Source organism: Salvelinus alpinus, chromosome 2 (assembly GCF_045679555.1).
Source record: "Salvelinus alpinus chromosome 2, SLU_Salpinus.1, whole genome shotgun sequence".
NCBI classification, from domain to species: domain Eukaryota; kingdom Metazoa; phylum Chordata; class Actinopteri; order Salmoniformes; family Salmonidae; genus Salvelinus; species Salvelinus alpinus.
In genome coordinates this window covers 62,697,457-62,717,203 of record NC_092087.1, presented here as the reverse complement: position 1 = coordinate 62,717,203, position 19,747 = coordinate 62,697,457, and the positions used below count along the sequence as shown (strand labels likewise).

Below are 19,747 nucleotides of genomic sequence, written 5' to 3'. Positions count from 1 at the left end.
CGACCCTGGGTTTATAAGCACGGAAATCGACTCTGCCGCAAGAGCATGCTTTTGCGTTTACAACAGTAACTACTGGGCAAAAAAGTTTACAGCACCTGGTATTCCCAGGTGGCCTCCCATCAAAGTACTAACCAGGCCCGATCCCGGCAAATATGGGTCGGTATGGCCAAAACCTATTGACAGACTATTTAACGTTTATGTATGTAACTAAAAAACGTAAATGGACTAGAGTTGCTATTACATTTAAAATGCCCATTGAAACAGACTACAAACTACCATGTATTCCTTAATCTTTTGGATATTGCCTGAAGATTATTTCCCTGGAATACTGAGAACTTTACATAAAGATTCCAGCTCTAAAAAAATTGAAGGAAAATTAATCTGACCAACACATTTATCAGCATCACCTTTACGGACAGCGAACAAATTGACCATAAACGCTCCATTTATTAAAACCATATTCTCACCGTTCTAAATAATAGAAAGTTTACAACAGTACACTCTACTGGGCAGAAAGTTTACAGCAGCTGGTATTCCCAGGAGTCTCCCATCCAATTGCTAAGCAGGCCTGACACTGCTTAACTTCCAAGATCAGACGAGATCCAGCATATTCAGGCTGTTATGACCATAAGATACAGAATAATGGTTTGATAGACTATTTAAAGTTAATCTAACTCAAAAAAGTAGAAGGACTAGAATAGCCATTCAATTCATTTTAAAATGGCCACTGACAGACTACAAACCACCATGTATTCCAAACCCATTTCCATATAGCACCCCACATTGGAGGTGTCATAATACCCATAGCATCAAAGTAGACATTATGCAAAACTATCGTATCTGCCCTCTCATTGGCTAGAATGGTCCCACCTGATCTCGCCTCCTCCCGCCTGCCTTCCATCTTTGAGGACATGCATTTCCATTGCTAAAGTGGTCACTCGAATATCTTTTCATTAGAATAGACAATCTTTGAATATAGTCAGCCTGGAACGCGACCACGGATTCTTTACAGCATGCGCCATTAGATGAGCGCGGGGAACAAGACGCAGCAACAGTATTTTCGAACTCGCATACATTTTTCTCAGCACATCAAGGTTATTTAAATTGTTGTCTGTTTACACAGTTTCTACTGCTTTGGGGTATCAAAACCCACATTTGAAGTTACATGTAGCTATTGTTTGTTTGCTATTAGCAACGCGGAAGGAAAACAACTAGAGGCCTACTAGCTCCTGTTAGTTAGTTTGTGGCAACAAGAAAACGCCACAAGAAACCCCAGGAGAAGAAACAACATATTTTTCAGGTACATTAATACCTGAACATTGTCTTTCTTAATACATTGTATAGTAATTGCTAGCCAGCTAGTTTTCTTGCATAACATTATAGTTGCCTAGCTAGCTTGCTACTGCGTGTGTGGTCATAGCTAGCTAGGTAACGTTAGATAGTTAACTTAGCTAGCTAGCGTTAGTTAGCTCGCCACCTCCCGTGTTCATCTATGTGCTATCTAACGCTAGGTAGTTAGCTAACGTGGGCAAGTGAACATGTTACCTAACCAATCATCTCATATGGACAAGCCGGTATGGTAGACACACAGACCGCTCATATTTAGCGGAGTGAACTGAAGCGTACATGTTAACTAGCTAACAAGCATGTGTTGGCTAGCTAGCAGGTTGTGGTACAATGAATGCAAAAAAACTTGCATCAACGGGGTGGAAATACACGGTTCTCGTATGACGTGTTGTAGCTAACGTTAATGATGTGTTCAAATTATGTTTATCTTCCTCTTTAGTGCTCCATCATCATGGCTGATGACTTTGATATAGAAGCAATGCTTGAGGCTCCGTATAGAAAGGTGGGTTTTGGCCTAAGGTATTGTTTGTGATTTGTAATGCACTGTATTGTAAATACTGTGTCCATATCGCAACAAAACCATTCCTTTTAACTCCAGGGGCGTTTTCCAAATGACCCCACGATGAACGCTGGAATAAAATATTTTAGTATTTTGCTGTTTCAAAAAATATTTTTGTCAGTGGCAAATGTCAAATGTCAGACAGGCCCAGGCAATACGTTTGTGATTTTAAGGCACCTTATTGTAAATACTGTGGTGGCCTATGTCACCACTTTGCCCCAGACCCTATATTTCTAGTAGCTTATTCTATGTGTTTCTGATGTGATGCTGCAGTTCCTTTTGAGACTATGAATAAACGACCATCTATCTCTTTTTGTAGACTTGCCTAACGATATCTCACCTCTACTTCCATGAATTCCAGTGTGATCTGTCAAAAAATGAAGGTAGTAATTGCCCAATGTATTGCTGTACTGTCGTCCCCTTGGTAACATAATTGTGGTCATCAAATGGCCAGTCTACAAGGCGAATGCAGTGGATGCAAAATAACATTTAATTTAGGAACTGGGTTCTTGATCAGGCCCAATTGGCATTCTCCTATATTTTATCAACTGGGCTAACATTTTGTGCATGGGCTATGCGAAACCCATTGCTAATGTGCTATACCTTTCATTTGGGTGAATCTTATGCTCATGTGGGTGGTAACCAAGAATTTGACAGCTGTCAAACAATTCTTGTCACATGTCTGAGGAGTTTGTCACAAATTAGAATCCAGGGCTGTATGTGTGGTGTTCAGAATAGATTCCCTATTTTTGCCAAAATTACAGACAATTGTCGTGTTAGTTCAAGTCTTCTGACAGTTTCACCTCACATATAGCCATTACGCTGCTTTGTGACAGATTGCAGAATGTTAGCCCGGTCGATTAGGAAAAACACAAAAGCTGACCGGGTCTGGTTGAGAAGACAGTTCCTTTAATTTAAAAGACATACCATGGAGACGGTATTCAATTATTTGTATGCATGTTGTGGTTGTTCCACATGGTTGACTTTGTCTGCCTCTGTAATGATAAAGGTTTGGTAAGCTGACACATTATTGAAATACATGATTGTATGTCCTTTACCTTCAGTAAATGAGGTGTGTGGTTATGTAGAGGAAGCAGGTCCGTTCACAATGTTCACTCTTATTTTTCATTCTAGTGAGAGAGAATGTATGGATTTTGTCATTATGCTGCTTTCACCAAGTTATTTTACATAACGCTATTTTGTGTTAAACAGGTTTTCTCCATGGTTGACCAGAATGTAATTATTTTTGCATGCTCATTCACAAATGTTTATTTCCCCATAAGTCCATTATATTTGCCACTGTTTTATGTAAAGGCTAAATTTGATAGAACTAAGTACAAACTGTAGGAAACATGGAACTCTTCTATGCTGCTGGCTACAGCACCAACTAAGGAATTTCGTATATCTCATCTTATATTTAATCATGACTTTCCTTGTTAGTCAATATTGCTAAGCTGTGTGAATCCCTGTTTGCTTCAGGGTGAGCTCTTACAGTCCACGAAATGAAACTGGGTGGAGATCACTAGAATGGCACCCACCCCCCCCCCACTGGAAATCGATCTGTCTCGCTGCTAGCATGGGCACATTGATCTTACATGCTGACCAAACCGGACACATGCATGTTGATTTTGTACCTCCACACCAGACACGATCAGGACACGCAGGTTGAAATATCAAAACAAACTGAACCAATTATATTAATTTGGGGACAGGTCGAAAGCATTTAACATCTATGGCAATTTAGCTAGCTTGCTGATGCTAGCTAATTTGTCCTGGGATATAAACATTGGGTTGTTTTACCTGAAATGCACAAGGTCCTCTACTCAGACATTTAATCCACAGATAAAATGGTAAACCAAATTCCTTTCTCGTAATCTCTCCTCCTTCCTCAGGCTTCTTTTTTTACTTCTTTCGGCTTAATATGGCGTTTGCAACCAACTTTACGGTGCATTATTACAACCGACTGGAGTGTGGACGTTAGTTCATCTTTCAATCACCCATGTGGGTATATGCTCCTAAACACCAATGAGGAGCTGGGAGGTGGGTATATGCTTTTAAAAACCAATGAGATGGCCAATGAGGCTGGACTTGCAGCGCGTTGAGCATCACAAATAGAACCTGTTCCTATTTTAGCGCCTGGCCACAATGATTGAATAACATGTATGTGTACATTTATTTTGCAACGCTCGTGTACGCGACCTGAGCGGTGTGGTCAGCATGTTAGGCAAAGAATAGCTTTGGTGATGATCCTGATGGGGCTGCTGAAGACAAATGCACCTGAGATTTAGGTTATGTATTAGTACTCATATTACTCATTGATTTTATGCAAAATGAGTAATCAACATTTATGATGGCGGTAGACACTCATTAAAATAACCTAACTGTAGATCTGTCCCTATGTTAACTTTTGTATGAATACTTTTTTTAAACTATATTTTCTCTTGTTCCCACACACCTTGATCCTGACAACTTGAAATGTTGCTTCTTCGTCCTTATGCTGTTCTATTGGCCCTGCTTAGGATGAGATCAAGCCCAGTAGTCCCAATGGCCATGAGGAACGCAGCAAGAAGTAAGTGAAACAGACATGCTTTGGTAACAATCAACACTCACCCAAATGTATTTATTTGATGTATTTATTCTTGTTTATTGATCTTTCCTTAACTGCCTTACATTGAGTAATTATCTTTCCGCAGGAAAAAGAAGAGCAGGAGCCGAAGCAAAGACCGGAAGAGAAGCAAGAGCCGTGATCGCAAGAAGAGCCATGACCACAAGAGGAGCCGCAGCCGCGAGCGAAAGCGGAGCCGCAGCAAGGAGAGGCGCCGGAGCCGCACTCGGAGCAGGGAGCGCAGCGGCCGCTACAGGGACCACAAGACTACCTTGTATGTATGCCTCATTTGGTGTCAGCATCTCCCTTGAGTCTGCATCACTCCAGTCTGTATAGGAAAATGTGAGCGTCTCGTTCGCATTCGGCTCCAGTTGAAATGGACAATTAAGGCATTGCTTTTTATCAGTAGTTGAGACAAGATGGGGAACGTTTAGGCTTGCAGGTTAAAGGGTTTTGTTCAAGTGAAGAGATTGATTAGGCTAAGTGTTTAGAAAGGCAAGTGCCATCACATGGACCCCAAAACCACTGTTTATTTTTGACCCCAGGAAGAGTAGTTTCTGCGAAAGCTAATGAGAATCCAAATAAACAAATAACAACCCTCCCACTCCTGCCTGCACTGTCTTGACTGGCACAATTTAATTCCTGGAGTGCCTTATCCCCATTATGAGATCAGTAATAGTGGCCTTAGGTACTGAGATAAACCTTGTTTTCAATCGCAGCTCTGGGCCGAAATTTAACGGTGGTTCCAGAGGGAAGATTGGCCCTCCACCTGTCATCAAGCTAAGGTTTCTATTACACAATTTTCTGCCGTTTGTGTGGGTAGTTTTGTGCTGTGACGCTGCAATGAATCAACTCATATAGATTCTAATGGAGCCCTTTCTTTCAGCCGAAGGCGTTCCAGAAGCCGAAGCCCTTTCAAGAAAGAGAAGAGTCCTGTGAGGTAAGTGTTTAAACAACCTTACTGTTGCACTATACTCACTTTGTCTATGGGGCTTAGGCTTGCCTATTTCCTCTGTAACCTAACAGTGTGCATTAACATGAAAGTATGATTGTGTGGACAGTGTTGGGGGTGTGTGCCTGGGGACAGCGGGTTTGCATACCAGGGATCCAGGGGGACAGCTCTGATGTGACTCCGTGGTCAGCCAGCCCAAGCGCGTCATTTATGTTCAGTTGGTGACAAAAATAACAATCAAACTCCAAAAGGGTGTCAAACAAAAGACACAATCAAAAGCCCCGCGGGTCGGGAGATCACTTGTTCAGCTGATTAGCTTGTTAATCTCCCTTGCCTGTGGATCCCACAGCTTCTTTTCCTGTCCTCAGCAGCCATTTTCCTCTAGGTGTAGGATGTGTATCATGGTAGTGTGCGATCTGTGGCCCTACCACTCTTACCTACCAACTTTAGAGAAGACGCATCATGGCTCAATCAGGTTGACATTCCACTTTTAAAGCTTGTTTACCCTTGCTCGACAAAGTCGGCTTACTTTTGATAATACTTTGCCTAAAGAGTTATGTAACATATGGTATCTTAACTTCTTATGGCTGCATCCTGCTACCGGGATCGATATGACAACAGCCAGTGAAAGTGCAGGGCGCCAAATTCAAACAACAAATCTCATAATTAAAATTCCTCAAACATACATGTGTCTCATCTCACTCAATATCATTTTAAAGGTAATCTTGTTGTTAATCCCACCAAAGTATCCGATTTCAAATATGCTTTTCAGCGAAAGCACTACAAACGATTATGTTAGGTCACCACCAAACCACAATAAGCACAGCCATTTTTCCAGCGAAAGATAGCAGTCAGAAAAAGCAGAAATGGAGAAAATTAATCACTAACCTTTGATTATCTTCATCAGATGACACTCATAGGACTTCATGTTACACAATACATGCATGTTTTGTTTGATAAAGTTCATATTTATAACAAAAAAATCTGAGTTTACATTGGCGCGTTACATTCACTAGTTCCAAAAACATCAAGTGATTTTGCATAGCCACATCGTTTCATCAGAAATACTCATCATAAATGTAGATGGTAATACACATGGAATTATAGATATACCTCTCCTTAATGCAACCGCTGTGTCAGATTTCAAAAAAACTTTACGGAAAAAGCAAACCATGCAATAATCTGAGACGGTGCTCAGAACAATAGCCAAATTAGCCGCCATGTTGGGGTCAACAGAAACCAGAAAATACATGATAATTGTTTCCTTACCTTTGAACTTCATCAGAATGCAGTCCTAGGAATCCCAGGTCCACAATAAATGCTTGATTTGTTCGATAATGTCCGTTATCTATGTCCAATTAGCTACTTTGGTTAGCGCCTTTGGTAAACAATTCCAAAGTCACAAAGCGTCTCCACTATAACGTGACAAAATGTCCAAAAGTTCCGTAACAGTCAGTAGAAACATGTCGAACGATGTACTGAATCAATCTTTAGAATGTTGTTAAAATACATCTTGAATAACGTTCCAACCGGAGAATTAGATTGACTTCAGAAGAGCGGTGGAACGGACGTCATACTCATGTGAAGGCGCATGGTGAATGCGTGATCAGCTCGTGGAAGTGATTACTCATTCCTGTCTCCTTCGGCCCCCCTTCACATTAGAGTCATCAGACAAAGTTCTATTGACTGTTGACATCTAGTGGAAGCCGTAGGAAGTGAAAACTCATCTATATCTCGCTGTAATTTCAATTGAGAGCTTGGTTGAAAATCTGACACCTCAGAAACAATTCAAACAGGAAGTGGAACTTCTCAGGTTTTTGCCTGCCATATGAGTTCTGTTATACTAACAGACATAATTCAAACAGTCTTAGAAACTTCAGAGTTTTCTATCCAATATGAATAATAATATGCATATATTCGCAACTGGGACTAAGGAGCAGGCTGTTTTAATATGGGCACCTCTGTGCACCTTTCATCCAAGCTGTTCAATACTGCCCCTGCAGCCATAAGAAGTTAATACCTGTCACCAGACTGGGATTCAAAAGGGGAGGGGACATTTGGCCCATAGTAGACTTGCCCAAAACTTGCAGAGTAGCTGGCACATGATTTTTGTTCTGGATTGCCGAGATTACCATTTTGATGGCAAAATATAGTAAAATACAAGTGCTTTTCTCAAAGATTGAGGCCGCTGTGAAAGACAAAAAATGGGGTTACCTCAGTAATTTAATGCTTTGTTTCTACAGGCAGCCAATTGACAACCTGACTCCAGAGGAAAGGGATGCTCGCACTGTGTTTTGCATGCAGCTGGCAGCCAGAATCCGTCCACGAGACCTGGAAGAGTTTTTCTCTGCAGTGGGAAAAGTGAGTATCTCTGCTTGTGATGTCATTGTCATTCCTGCGGAAAAAATGTTGGTGTTTGCGCCAGGTGTGACGTGTGCAATATTTCATTTTATTTTGAGAAGGGTGCAAATTCTTATTTTTGACTTATCACAGCCACCAAGACCAATGGATTTAGCAATGTCTTTTCCTCTTATGCCTAAACCATCCATTCGAAAACAGATTATTTTTTTTCATTTTCAAGGTGAGAGATGTGCGCATGATCTCTGACAGAAATTCGAGGAGGTCGAAGGGGATAGCTTACATTGAGTTTGTGGAGGCCAACTCTGTGCCGCTGGCTATAGGATTGTCTGGTCAGCGACTTCTGGGGGTGCCAATCATTGTTCAGGCCTCGCAGGTAATGGTCAGTAATCATCTCACATGGATTTTTCCTATTTATTTTAACTAGAGCTGTCAAAGTGAATTCATGAAATGTAGTTAACTTTTGAAATGTTCATGCTTTAAAATGTTTATTTAATCGCGCCAATTTTTTTCCCAAATGTCTTTTTTTCCCCGAACGCCCCCTTTTGAGCGCAACATGCTCTCGGCAGCTGCAGTAGAGCTGTCAGTCTTTCTTGTGGTAGGGTGTCCATTCAAAAATGCATCTTTTGACCAATGGGTAAAATAATGCTAATTGTGTAAATACTCCTTTAAGAAAACCAATGGTCAAAACAGCATGTCTCTATCATAATCTGTTCAGAAGTTATTGGAGTTCTTATCCTTGTAGGATGGTCAGAATTAGGGTGATCAATGGAGGCCAGAGACAAAATGTGATGGAAAAATTTGATTAAAAAAAAAAATCACATCTTCAAGGCTGGATTCTGTGCAAGAATTAAGTTTGCAGTGTTTTCCACAAGCAGGTGGAGTAGCCAGCCAGCGTCCTCTGGGTCGGCTAAGATTTTTTTGCCAAAAGCTCTATTTTGTACTCTGGTACATTCTAATGCATTGATTCCACCCGAAATACACAGTGAAATTGAATACTTTGAGTTTACCTTCCGGATTGAAAAAATTTGTTGTGCTATTGTTTACAATTTAAATGATAAAATATATGAATTCAGTGTGTTCTATTTTGGGTGGATATCGCCTATATGATCAGGACAATTTAAGTAAGAACATTACCTTTTTTTAAACATTAAACTTGTCTCTTAAAGCATTTTACTGCAAGATATGAATTGTCACAGTTGTTTGTTCTTCAAATTATGTATTTTATTAAAACAGAAATTAGGTTAAAAAAAGCCCAAATATCTCAAAATAAATTAATGGTTAAATATAAAATCAAACACATTTTGTGATACATGTTAAGAGTAGAAATGGAACAACATCAGGTACATTTGTGAAAGAATTAAGTGTTTGCAACTATGTGAATTGCAGTATGTCATTTATAAAAAATTATAAAAATTTGTTTTTTTACCCCCTTTTCTCCCCAATTTTGTGGTATCCAATTGGTAGTTAGTCTTGTCCCATCGCTGCAACTCCCGTACTGATTCGGGAGAGGCGAAGGTCGAGAGCTGTGCGTCATCCGAGAAACAACCCAGCCAAGCCTGATTTTTGACACAATGCCCGCTTAACCCGGACGCCAGCCGCACCAATGTGTCGGAGGAAACACTACATCTGGCGACTGTGTCAGCGTGCATTGCGCCCGGCCCAGGAGTCGCTAGAGCATCTCTAGTGGTATCGCTAGCTCAGCAAAGCAGTCTCTTAGACCACTGCGCCACTGGGGAGGCCCTAGATTTCTTCTTGTAATCTTGTAAGAGTCTGCTGATTTCCACAGGCACATATGCCGCTGGGTGAGAGAAATTATCATTCTTTTGGGGCAGAGGTTAGGTTTTATGTGGTGTTGGTCAGTCATTTTAGCTAAAAATGACACCCCTGCCTAATTTGCGGGCTGGCCCTGAATCGACTCGTAACATTCAGTATTTTTGGAACGAAGGAGAATGATTTAGTTGCCATACTTGCGAGAACACAAACACTTGCATCTTTCATAGCGAGGGATGGAGAGAGAGCGGCACAGTATAGGCAGGTCGGCCACCAGACTGCCGGAGTCAGAACAGTTCACTCATCCTATTGGAAATCAAAGCTCTATCTTGCAATGGAATACTGTATTTAGCAATTTCTTGTCTTGCAACTTCAGCAAAGCAGGGCCTATCGTTAATGAATAGGCTAGGATATTCTACACGCAACCGACTGAACACACACATGTATCATTAGCGATGAGAAAGAGCAGGCAAGCCAACTGCACTGATTTTAATTTTGTGGGGGAAAACCCACCCCCAAAAAAGTTTCCATTTGCGATTTCTCTTATCGTCAGGATCACAATTTCGTTTAAGTGCTCACATCCCTAATATAGAGGTAATATCAATTTTGAGACATGATGTAATGTTTATATATTTTAGTATACACTTTAGATATTAATTAGAAATGCTGGTTATTCCTTGAAGATTTCTCACAATAACAAGCGTACCTCTGTGAAATGTCAATGGACACAAGCCTTTTATTTTCACCGCCTTTTACATTTAATTATTTTGCTAAATATGACTTTTTGGATATAATGTTAATATGTTTGAGAAAGGCCCCTCGGAACGTTTCAGAACATGAATAATCATATTTGTCTCTGTAAAATGTATTTTCTAACATAAGTGAAATTTCATCACTAAAGTGAGTTTTCACCAACTCTGGGCAGAGTGGGTGGACACCCTACTTGTGGTGCTGAAACCATCCACTATGCATGCACCTCAGCCACAAATTTGAAGGAAAACGTACAGAAAGTTCAACCATTAACACTTTCCCTGGCATTTCTTTAGATTACAGCAAAAACTTGAATTGCACAGAAGTAGCTAGTCAGTTATGCTAACATTAGCTAACGATCCGAATGTTTAGAATGCCTTGGCTGAATGCCTCTAGATTCAACACTAATTTCCGACAATGATTTTAATCAAAACAGAACTTCTATTCCATTTAGTTAGTTTTTTGTTGTAGTTCTCAGGTCAAAATATTTTAATGATCCAAATTCTAATACATTAGCATCTTGTGGTTAATGTATCTTGAACATGGATACGAAGTAGCCTAGGCTAGATCTAACTATGATATTTTACATTAACTTTTATATCAGACCTGGCTTAGATGTCTTAGAATAGGTTATACAACCCAATGGAATGTTTTAAATTAACCTTTTTGATTAGGGTCAAATTGGAAAAATGTAAATTATTCAAAGTTAACTACAGAAAACCATGTGCTTGACTTAATTATTAAAATTATTCGACAGCCTTTATTTTTACAGCGTGAGGCGTTTTGCACCATTTCCCTACGGTCACTTTGTGTGTGTTCTTTCTAGGCTGAAAAAAACAGGGCTGCTGCCATGGCCAACAACCTGCAGAAGGGCAACGCTGGCCCGATGAGGCTCTACGTCGGATCCTTACACTTTAACATCACAGAGGAGATGCTGAGAGGAATTTTTGAGCCTTTTGGAAGGGTGAGAGCTGTTGTACAATGTACCCATAGGTGGCACATTTCTTTCAAGTTTGGGGAAGCTGTTTCTCCACACACAAATAAATCACCTTTTAAAATAAAGCATTCCATGCGTCTATCACATTTGCAGACTAACATAAGGTAAAAATCACGAGTAGATTCAGACATGCCAACCTGCATGCATTTTGCGTACCATGCATGCAATTTCAGGTCAAAGCACGCTGATATGAAAAACGACCCTAAAATACGCAAAAATAGGCTTTGTTGGCACATTGTGGTTTTTGACTCAACCGTCTGAAGATGGCGCTGAGCCAATCAGGACTTGGATGCGTAGAAAAAAATCTGTAGCTCTCTGCTCCTGACCGTAGTCATAGTATTATTGTCCCCCAAGCTGGATGGCAGCTCTCCACTTTGTCCATTGATACCACAGTGAGGAAAAATGTAGAACAAACTGTTTAACCTCTCTGGGGCAAGTGGGATGCAATCGTCCCACCGGCCAATAGCCAGGGAAAATACAGCGCACCATATTCAAATAACATGATATAAAAATCTAACTTTCATTAAATCACACATGTAAGATACCAAATTAAAGCTACACTCGTTGTGAATCCAGCCAACATGTCCGATTTCAAAAAGGCTTTTCGGCGAAAGCATAAGATGCTATTATCTGATGATAGCACAACAGTAAACAGAGTAGCATATTTCAACACTGCAAGCACGACACAAAACGCAGAAATAAAATATGAATCATACCTTACCTTCGACGAAATTATTTTGTTGGCACTCCAATATGTCCCATAAACATCACAAATGGTCCTTTTGTTCGATTAATTCCGTCGATATTAATCCCAAATGTCAATTTATTTGGACCGTTTCATCCAGAAAAACACAGCTTCCAACTTTCGCCACTTCACTACAAAATATATCAAAAGTTACACGTAAACTTTACCAAAACATTTCAAACTACTTTTGTAATACAACGTTAGGTATTTTTAAACGTTAATAATCGATCAATTTGAAGACGGGATGATCTGTGTTCAATACAAAAAGAAAACAAACTGACGCAACTTTTTTTGTAACGTGCCTCTCTCAAAAAATTTACTTCATGTGACCCTCATTTACGATAGCCCTACTTCATTACACAAAGGGATAACCTCAACCGATTTCCAAGGACTTGTGACATCCAGTGGAAGCGGTAGGAACTGCAAGCAAGTCCATTAGAGATCTGGTGTCTAAAAACTCATTGAAAAGACAGTGACATCAAAAAAATAAAAATTCTGAATGGTTTGTCCTCAGGGTTTTGCCTGCTACATAAGTTCTGTTATTCTCACAGACATGATTCAAACAGTTTTAGAAACTTCAGAGTGTTTTCTATCCAACTCTACTAATAATATGCATATCTTATATTCTGGGGATGAGTAGCAGGCAGTTGAATTTTGGCATGCTATTTATCCGAAAGTGAAAATGCTGCCCCCTGCCCACAAGAAGTTAAGTGTTGGTCAAGCACACGACCACTTTTGTAGTTAGCTCCTTAGCTAAGGCGTCGTTACGGCAAGGTAGTTAGCGACAGCGTTTAATCAACTAAGCGAGAACACTTTCTTGCCCGCACATGCTTTGATTGCCAACGGTAGTGGGTGCAAGCGCATTGACGAGCAAGGAAATGTGCTGTATTGAGGTTGTTCAGAGTGTGGATGGAAACAGATGTGGCCGCGGGAGCTGTTCCGCTAATAGCGTCCTTAACAGAAAGTTATTTTAGGCCTACTAATCTTTAAGTCTGTTAATGAATCAGTTCTTGATCTCTCCTCTTGATATAGCTGTATTATACTATAATAGTCAGATGACAACAAAACATGTTGAATGAATGGTAGCCTAGTAATCAGACCCAACTTGGATTAGGTCAGGGGTGGCTCTCTGAAACAAGCTCATATAGGCCTAGTTCAGTTTCATATTCCAAATAGCCTACAGTAAGTTAAAACCTCTTAAGGATCGGACCCTTTCAAAAACAAATATCCTAAAATAACACCCAAATCTAACTGCCTGTAGCTCAGGACCTGAAGCAAGAATATGCATATTCTTGATACCATTTGAAAGGAAACACTTTAAAGTTTGTGGAAATGTGAAATTAATGTAGGAGTATATAACACGTTAGATCTAGTAAAAGATAATACAAAGAAAAAAACATGCGTAATTTATTTTCTTTAATCTTTGAAATGTAAGACAAAGATCGCAATGTGTTCCAGTTTAAGCGCGATTTAGATTTTGCCAGTAGATGGCAGCAGTGTATGTGCAAATTCTTAGACTGATCCAATGAACCATTGTGTTCTGTTCAAAATGTTGTATCAAGTCTGCCCAAATGTGCCTAATTGGTTTAATAATACATTTTCAAGTTCATAACTGTGCACTCTCCTCAAACAATAGCATGGTATTTTTTCACTGCCTACTGTAAATTGGACAGTGCAGTTAGATTAACAAGAATTTTAAGCTTTCTGTTGAAATCAGATATGTCTATGTCCTGGCAAATGTTCTTGTTACTTACAACCTCATGCTAATCACATTAGTGCACGTTAGCTCAACTGTCCCGCGGGGGGGGTCACCAATCCTGTAGAGGCTGGACTACTACATTGTATCTGGTAATTGAATTATTCAGTTAAGAAGCCAGTGTACAATTTTGCTTGACTATTATCTACATAACACCTGTTAATTGGGATGATTAACCTTAAATGTAACCTATAAAGTGGAAATGGCAGTTACAGGTTGTTGTTTTTTTAAGTTAAATGCACCAACCTCCTGAGGGGAAAGTTGATGGACCCCTTCCTGACCTCCCCTCTAACCCAACCTTAGGCCTACATCAGCACCACCTTGTCAGAAAATCGTAGGGAGAGCCCTGATTTGTACATTTAAACATATTTCTAGTTAGCTACTGAAGAGCAGCCAATTACCAAGGACCCATAAGTCTAGAGCCTACCATTCCTACTGGTCAACATGACATTAATAGGCAAAAAAAAATAGCGTTTGCCTATGATTTGAGCCGTGTGGGTGTCGCGCGTGGGCTGTCATGGGGTCCAGTGCCGGGGCTAAAGTGGTACTGATAAAAATACTTAAAGGTTGGCCGGTGTGTAGATTTGTTAACAGTAGGCCAAGTCATTGTTGTAAGTTAATACACTGCTCAAAAAAATAAAGGGAACACTTAAACAACACAATGTAACTCCAAGTCAATCACACTTCTGTGAAATTCTGTGGCCTGCTGGAGGTCATTTTGCAGGGCTCTGGCAGTGCACCTCCTTGCACAAAGGAGGTGGTAGCGGTCCTGCTGCTGGGTTGTTGCCTCTTCCACGTCTCCTGATGTACTGGCCTGTCTCCTGGTAGCGCCTCCATGCTCTGGACACTACGCTGACAGACACAGCAAACCTTTTTTCCATAGCTCGCATTGATGTGCCATCCTGGATGAACTGCACTACCTGAGCCACTTGTGTGGGTTGTAGACTCCGTCTCATGCTACCACTAGAGTGAAAGTACCGCCAGCATTCAAGTGACCAAAACATCAGCCAGGAAGCATAGGAACTGAGAAGTGGTCTGTGGTCACCACCTGCAGAACCACTCCTTTATTGGGGGGTGTCTTGCTAATTGCCTATAATTTCCACCTGTTGTCTATTCCATTTGCACAACAGAATGTGAAATTTATTGTCAATCAGTGTTGCTTCCTAAGTGGACAGTTTGATTTCACAGAAGTGTGATTGACTTGGAGTTACATTGTGTTGTTTAAGTGTTCCCTTTATTTTTTTGAGCAGTGTATAACTCACTCACTGTTTGCAAAAATACCCGTTCTGAGCAGGCCTAGAGCTGAGCATAAGCGTTTATTAGGCTATGCATATTATTTATTTTTTAATCTTTATTTAACTAGGCGTGAAAAAATATGGCCTTTTATAAAACCATTTAATGTCATTATGTAGACATTAGCAGCATAGTTTTAATATCAAAATGACAGTCCACTCATACACCAAAAAACTGAGATCAATAAAAACAACCTTGTCTTGAATGCAACCAAAAGCCTAAGCCTATGAAAAGAGGGTGGGACACAGATTGTAGGGCTACAGTATATCAGTGCTGTGCAGATTTTAATCTGTTATCCATTTCTTTCCACCAGATTGAGAGTATTCAGCTCATGATGGACAGTGAGACTGGAAGATCTAAAGGATATGGCTTCATCACTGTAAGTATCACACTAAATCCAGTCAATCTTTTCCTCTATTATAAACTTAAATCCCCTCGTTTACATGCACACCAGGGTTTCCGTTAGCCGGTAATATCCGACTTTTGGACGATAAAATATAATATGTAAAGCAGATTAATCAAGTTTCCTTTTGTCCCCAAAAAATAAAAATCCCGTTGCGAAGCAATGTATTTTTGCATATTCATTGATATGAAATACCAGTGATGTAGCGTGAGAGCTGCTGATAGACCTCAAACTGCTGTTTGTTGCTGGTGGAGTGAAACGTGCTTTAATAAGCCCAAACATTGGGCAACGATTCTGAAGGCAATCGAGTGTAAAATATAAAATTGAGGGGGGGGGGGGAATATTTAACCAATTTTATAATAATGTAACACAATGTGGAAAAACTCAAGGCGTCTGAATACTTTCCGAATTCACTGTATACCTAAAAGCCGGCAGATGGTATAGTTAAAACCCTAAAGTTTTACACACAATAACCTTGGGGTGCCTCAAAAATAATATAAAAAACGTTGTCCTTGGACACGGAGGGGTTAAACACTAACGTTACGTCCATCCAGTGAAGAGAGAAGAACCGGACAGAGAGAGCAGAGCGTATGTTCCCAGCATCCGTCAACGAGGGGGCCAACTTCAATCTGTTTTACCAAATTTCTACCAGGATGTTAAATGTGCAACCAGAGGGGTGGGAAAGAAGCTCTAGACCACCTTTACTCCACACAGAGACGCGTACAAATCTCTCCATTGCCCTCCATTTGGCAAATCTGACCTTAATTAAATACTCCTGATTTGTGCTTACAAGCAAAAACTAAAGCAGGAAGAACCAGTGACTGAGTCAATAAAAAAACGTGGTCAGATGTAGCAGATGCTAAGCTACATCAGTCACTGGCTTCATCAATAAGTGCATCGATGACGTCGTCCTCACAGTGCCTGTACGTACAGACCCAAACCAGAAGCCATGGATTACAGGCAACATCTGGCTATCCAGACTACCTGTAAGGTAAAATGCAAATTTCACATTTTATTATTTCACCTTTATTTAACCAGGTAGGCCAGTTGAGAACAAGTTCTCATTTACAACTGCGACCTGGCCAAGATAAAGCAAAGCAGTGCGACAAAAACAACACAGTTGCACTTAAACAGTCAATAACAAAATAGTAAAATCTGTGTACAGTGTGTGCAAAAGTAAAAGAGTAAGGCAATAAATAGGCCATGGAGGTGAAATAATTAGAATTTAGCATTAACACTGGAGTGATAGATTTGCAGATGTGCAAGTAGAAATACTGGGGTGAAAGAGAGTAAGTAACAATATGGGGATGAGGTAGTTGGGTGTGCTATTTACAGATTGGCTGTGTACAGGTACAGTGATCTGTAAGCTGCTCTGACAGCTGATGCTTAAAGTTAGAGGGAGATTTAAGTCTCCATTTTCAGTGATTTTTGCAATTCGTTCCAGTCATTGGCAGCAGAGAACTGGAAGGAAAGGCGGCCAAAGGAAGCGTTGACTTTGGGGGTGACCAGTGAGATATATACCTGCTGGAGCGCGTGCTACCGGTGGGTGTTGCTTGTTAACTCGAAATGACACAACGACAAGGTTCCAGTTTAACAAAGTTTACTATACTATATGAACACACTACAAGTAGCCATTACACTCAAGGCCAGGTCCATCAACGACAAGACTTCATGCGCAGGCGCACTCTTGACTCAGTGATAGCCCCGTAATAACAGAAGTATAGGGATACTTAAAACATGAACTTAACAATCTCCCCCTTTTCTTTAAAGACAAATAAAACATCAAAAACATAATTAAAGGTCCAAGTATTATTCAAGATCCCCATTACAAATGGGTTGTGTGACAGTTTTTATTTGTATTACTCAAGCTGCCACTTTCCATTACTGAGAGCCTGTAGGAGCACAAGACTGGATGCTCCTTTTTTAGTCAGACAGTCAGCAAGCTGTTCCTTTGTGGTCGACCACAGAATCCGCTGGATTCTCTGTGCTTGAATAAGTTCCTTGATGCTGCTAATCTCAAGACGAAGTCTTTTCTCTGTGACAGACTTGGTTGACTTCACACCATCAACTAATGAGTAGTTGTCAGTGACACAAACTACAGGTAGAATGTGCCGTTTTGTCTCACCAGTGGTAAGCTCTGAGAACAGAGTTGCAAGAAAGATCGCATTGTCAATTCCAGTGTTTCTCCAGCAAGTGTGCTTCGGACAACCCTTCTGATCCTTTTTGACTGCCAACAGATAGGTGAGAATCTTCCTCCTTCACCCATTAACACGATTAGATGTCCACCTTGTGTGCCTCCATCTGTAAGGTTCCCTAGCGAAGCATCACTGAAGACAACTAGTTTCAAAGAGTCATCTTTTCCAACATGCTGAAACTTTAAAGTCACTTGTTGTGATTTCAGTTTACGAACAACTTTGTTTGCTTCATGAATGGTTTGTACAGTGGCGTGTTTTGTGTTAGATGCCAAGTTGCAAACATCAAACATTACATCAGGTCTACTCTGTCTAGCCACCCATAGAATTTGACATATCTTCGACCTCAATTGATCAGCTTCAATTCCACATAGAGGGGAATTCCTTTGTACGGGTCTTGAAGAATCCATGTGGATGGGTTGAAGATTCTTGATATAGCTCTCCTGTTGCATCAGTATTGTTCCATCAACTGTAATAAACTCTATGCCAACATAACAAAAATTATCATGCTCTTCACGGCCAACCTAGAAAACAGCTTTGAGGTGTGGAATCACAGTTGAAGCAAAGGTCTGTGAGCCACCCCAGATAAATTCATCAACATGACAGGCAAGTACTCCAGTCACATTGCAGTCTTGATCAAGCCAATAGAAGACTGCAGGATCCACTTGTGACATTTTTCCACCTGTATTCAGCATTGTTGCCTTGACTATGTTGTACCAGTAGAGTGATCCATCTGCCAGTCCATACACACACTTTTTTAGTTTCCACAGTGTTCCTTCGCTTTTAGCTTCAGCAGAGGTCGAATGTGAATGTCCCTTGACAACTCTGTTCCCTGCAAAAATCTAGATTTGATGTCTATGGAATTAAGTTTCCATTTTTTCTGGCAGATCACTGACATCAGCAATCTGAGTGACTCTGAGGCACATGTCGGTGAGTCTTTTGGGAGTTCTTTAGCAGCCAGCTCCTCAACCTCTAGCCACTAGTCGTGCTTTGGGCACTATTCCAGTTAAGGATTCTTTAAGGGTACACACCCACCTTGTTGAGACGCACTTTTGGCCAATGTCTTTGACTTCCTCAAACACTCAATTTTTCCTCTAATTACTGAGCTCATCTAGCTTAATTGAGTCAAATGACACGTCCTTTGTTTCAAGTACATCATCATTTTGAATGTCATTCTGTTTTTCTCGATTTTCCATTGGTTCAATTCTGATATTATCTACAAGTGACAGGTCAGCTGACCCTGTTGTACCAGAAAGTGTAGCTGGTTCAGAGTACTGCAAGTTGTACCAGTTCTTGTGTTTTGCTTTTCCTGCTCGTCCAATGACGGTTGCTGTATGTGGAATACCACTTTCTCTGTCCATATATTTAACAGTTTGTCCAGTTTTCAGATTGGAACAACCATGTTCTCTTAACACATGTGGCTGTTGTTGAATGTTTTCCTCATTTCAACGCTCAACACTATTACCTGTGGTATGGTTGAAGGTCTCTGCTCCATTTCCTGTGTCAGTTTCGGTGTCCATATCATTGGATGCGACATCTGGTAGGTTTGTGTCTGTTACTGTGTCCTTTTTGTCATTTTCATTAGGAGACTGATTCTCAGCAACAGCCCCTCTATCTTGTTGATCATTTACTTTCCGCAATCTTGAGTGATGCACCCTGACAATCATGCCTCCGTGCCTCACAAATATCACCACACCATCTTGACCAATGACTACTCCCGGTCCTTTCCACTCTTGACAGTCAACTCGTTTGGTACACTTTGTTTCCAGTTTCGTACTTATCATCATTATTCCCTGAACTGCTGAGTAACATTTACATTTAAGTCATTTAGCAGACGCTCTTATCCAGAGCGACTTACAAATTGGTGCATTCACCTTATGATATCCAGTGGAACAACCACTTTACAATAGTGCATCTAACTCTTTTAAGGGGGGGGGGGGTTAGAAGGATTACTTTATCCTATCCTAGGTATTCCTTAAAGAGGTGGGGTTTCAGGTGTCTCCGGAAGGTGGTGATT

At 40.6% G+C, this 19,747-nt stretch overlaps 1 protein-coding gene across 6 annotated transcripts in view; it reads left to right on the top strand.

The window, feature by feature from the left end:
* Positions 1-932: 932 nt before the first annotated feature.
* LOC139566246 (RNA-binding protein 39-like) overlaps positions 933-19,747 on the top strand; it is a 33,264-nt gene continuing 14,449 nt past the window's right edge. Inside the window, exons 1-11 of one of the 6 annotated variants that reach the window (XM_071387290.1) lie at positions 933-1,094; positions 1,193-1,300; positions 1,787-1,849; positions 4,426-4,475; positions 4,600-4,785; positions 5,231-5,296; positions 5,398-5,451; positions 7,707-7,824; positions 8,045-8,203; positions 11,171-11,308; positions 15,449-15,514. In XM_071387290.1, coding sequence (XP_071243391.1) covers positions 1,799-1,849; positions 4,426-4,475; positions 4,600-4,785; positions 5,231-5,296; positions 5,398-5,451; positions 7,707-7,824; positions 8,045-8,203; positions 11,171-11,308; positions 15,449-15,514 — 888 coding nt within the window. In that variant the 5' untranslated portion in view covers positions 933-1,094; positions 1,193-1,300; positions 1,787-1,798. Of the gene's footprint in view, positions 1,301-1,786; positions 1,850-2,225; positions 2,290-4,425; positions 4,476-4,599; positions 4,786-5,230; positions 5,297-5,397; positions 5,452-7,706; positions 7,825-8,044; positions 8,204-11,170; positions 11,309-15,448; positions 15,515-19,747 lie in introns of all 6 variants that reach the window. The other 5 variants (XM_071387308.1, XM_071387299.1, XM_071387326.1 and 2 more) reach the window with 5 other exon arrangements.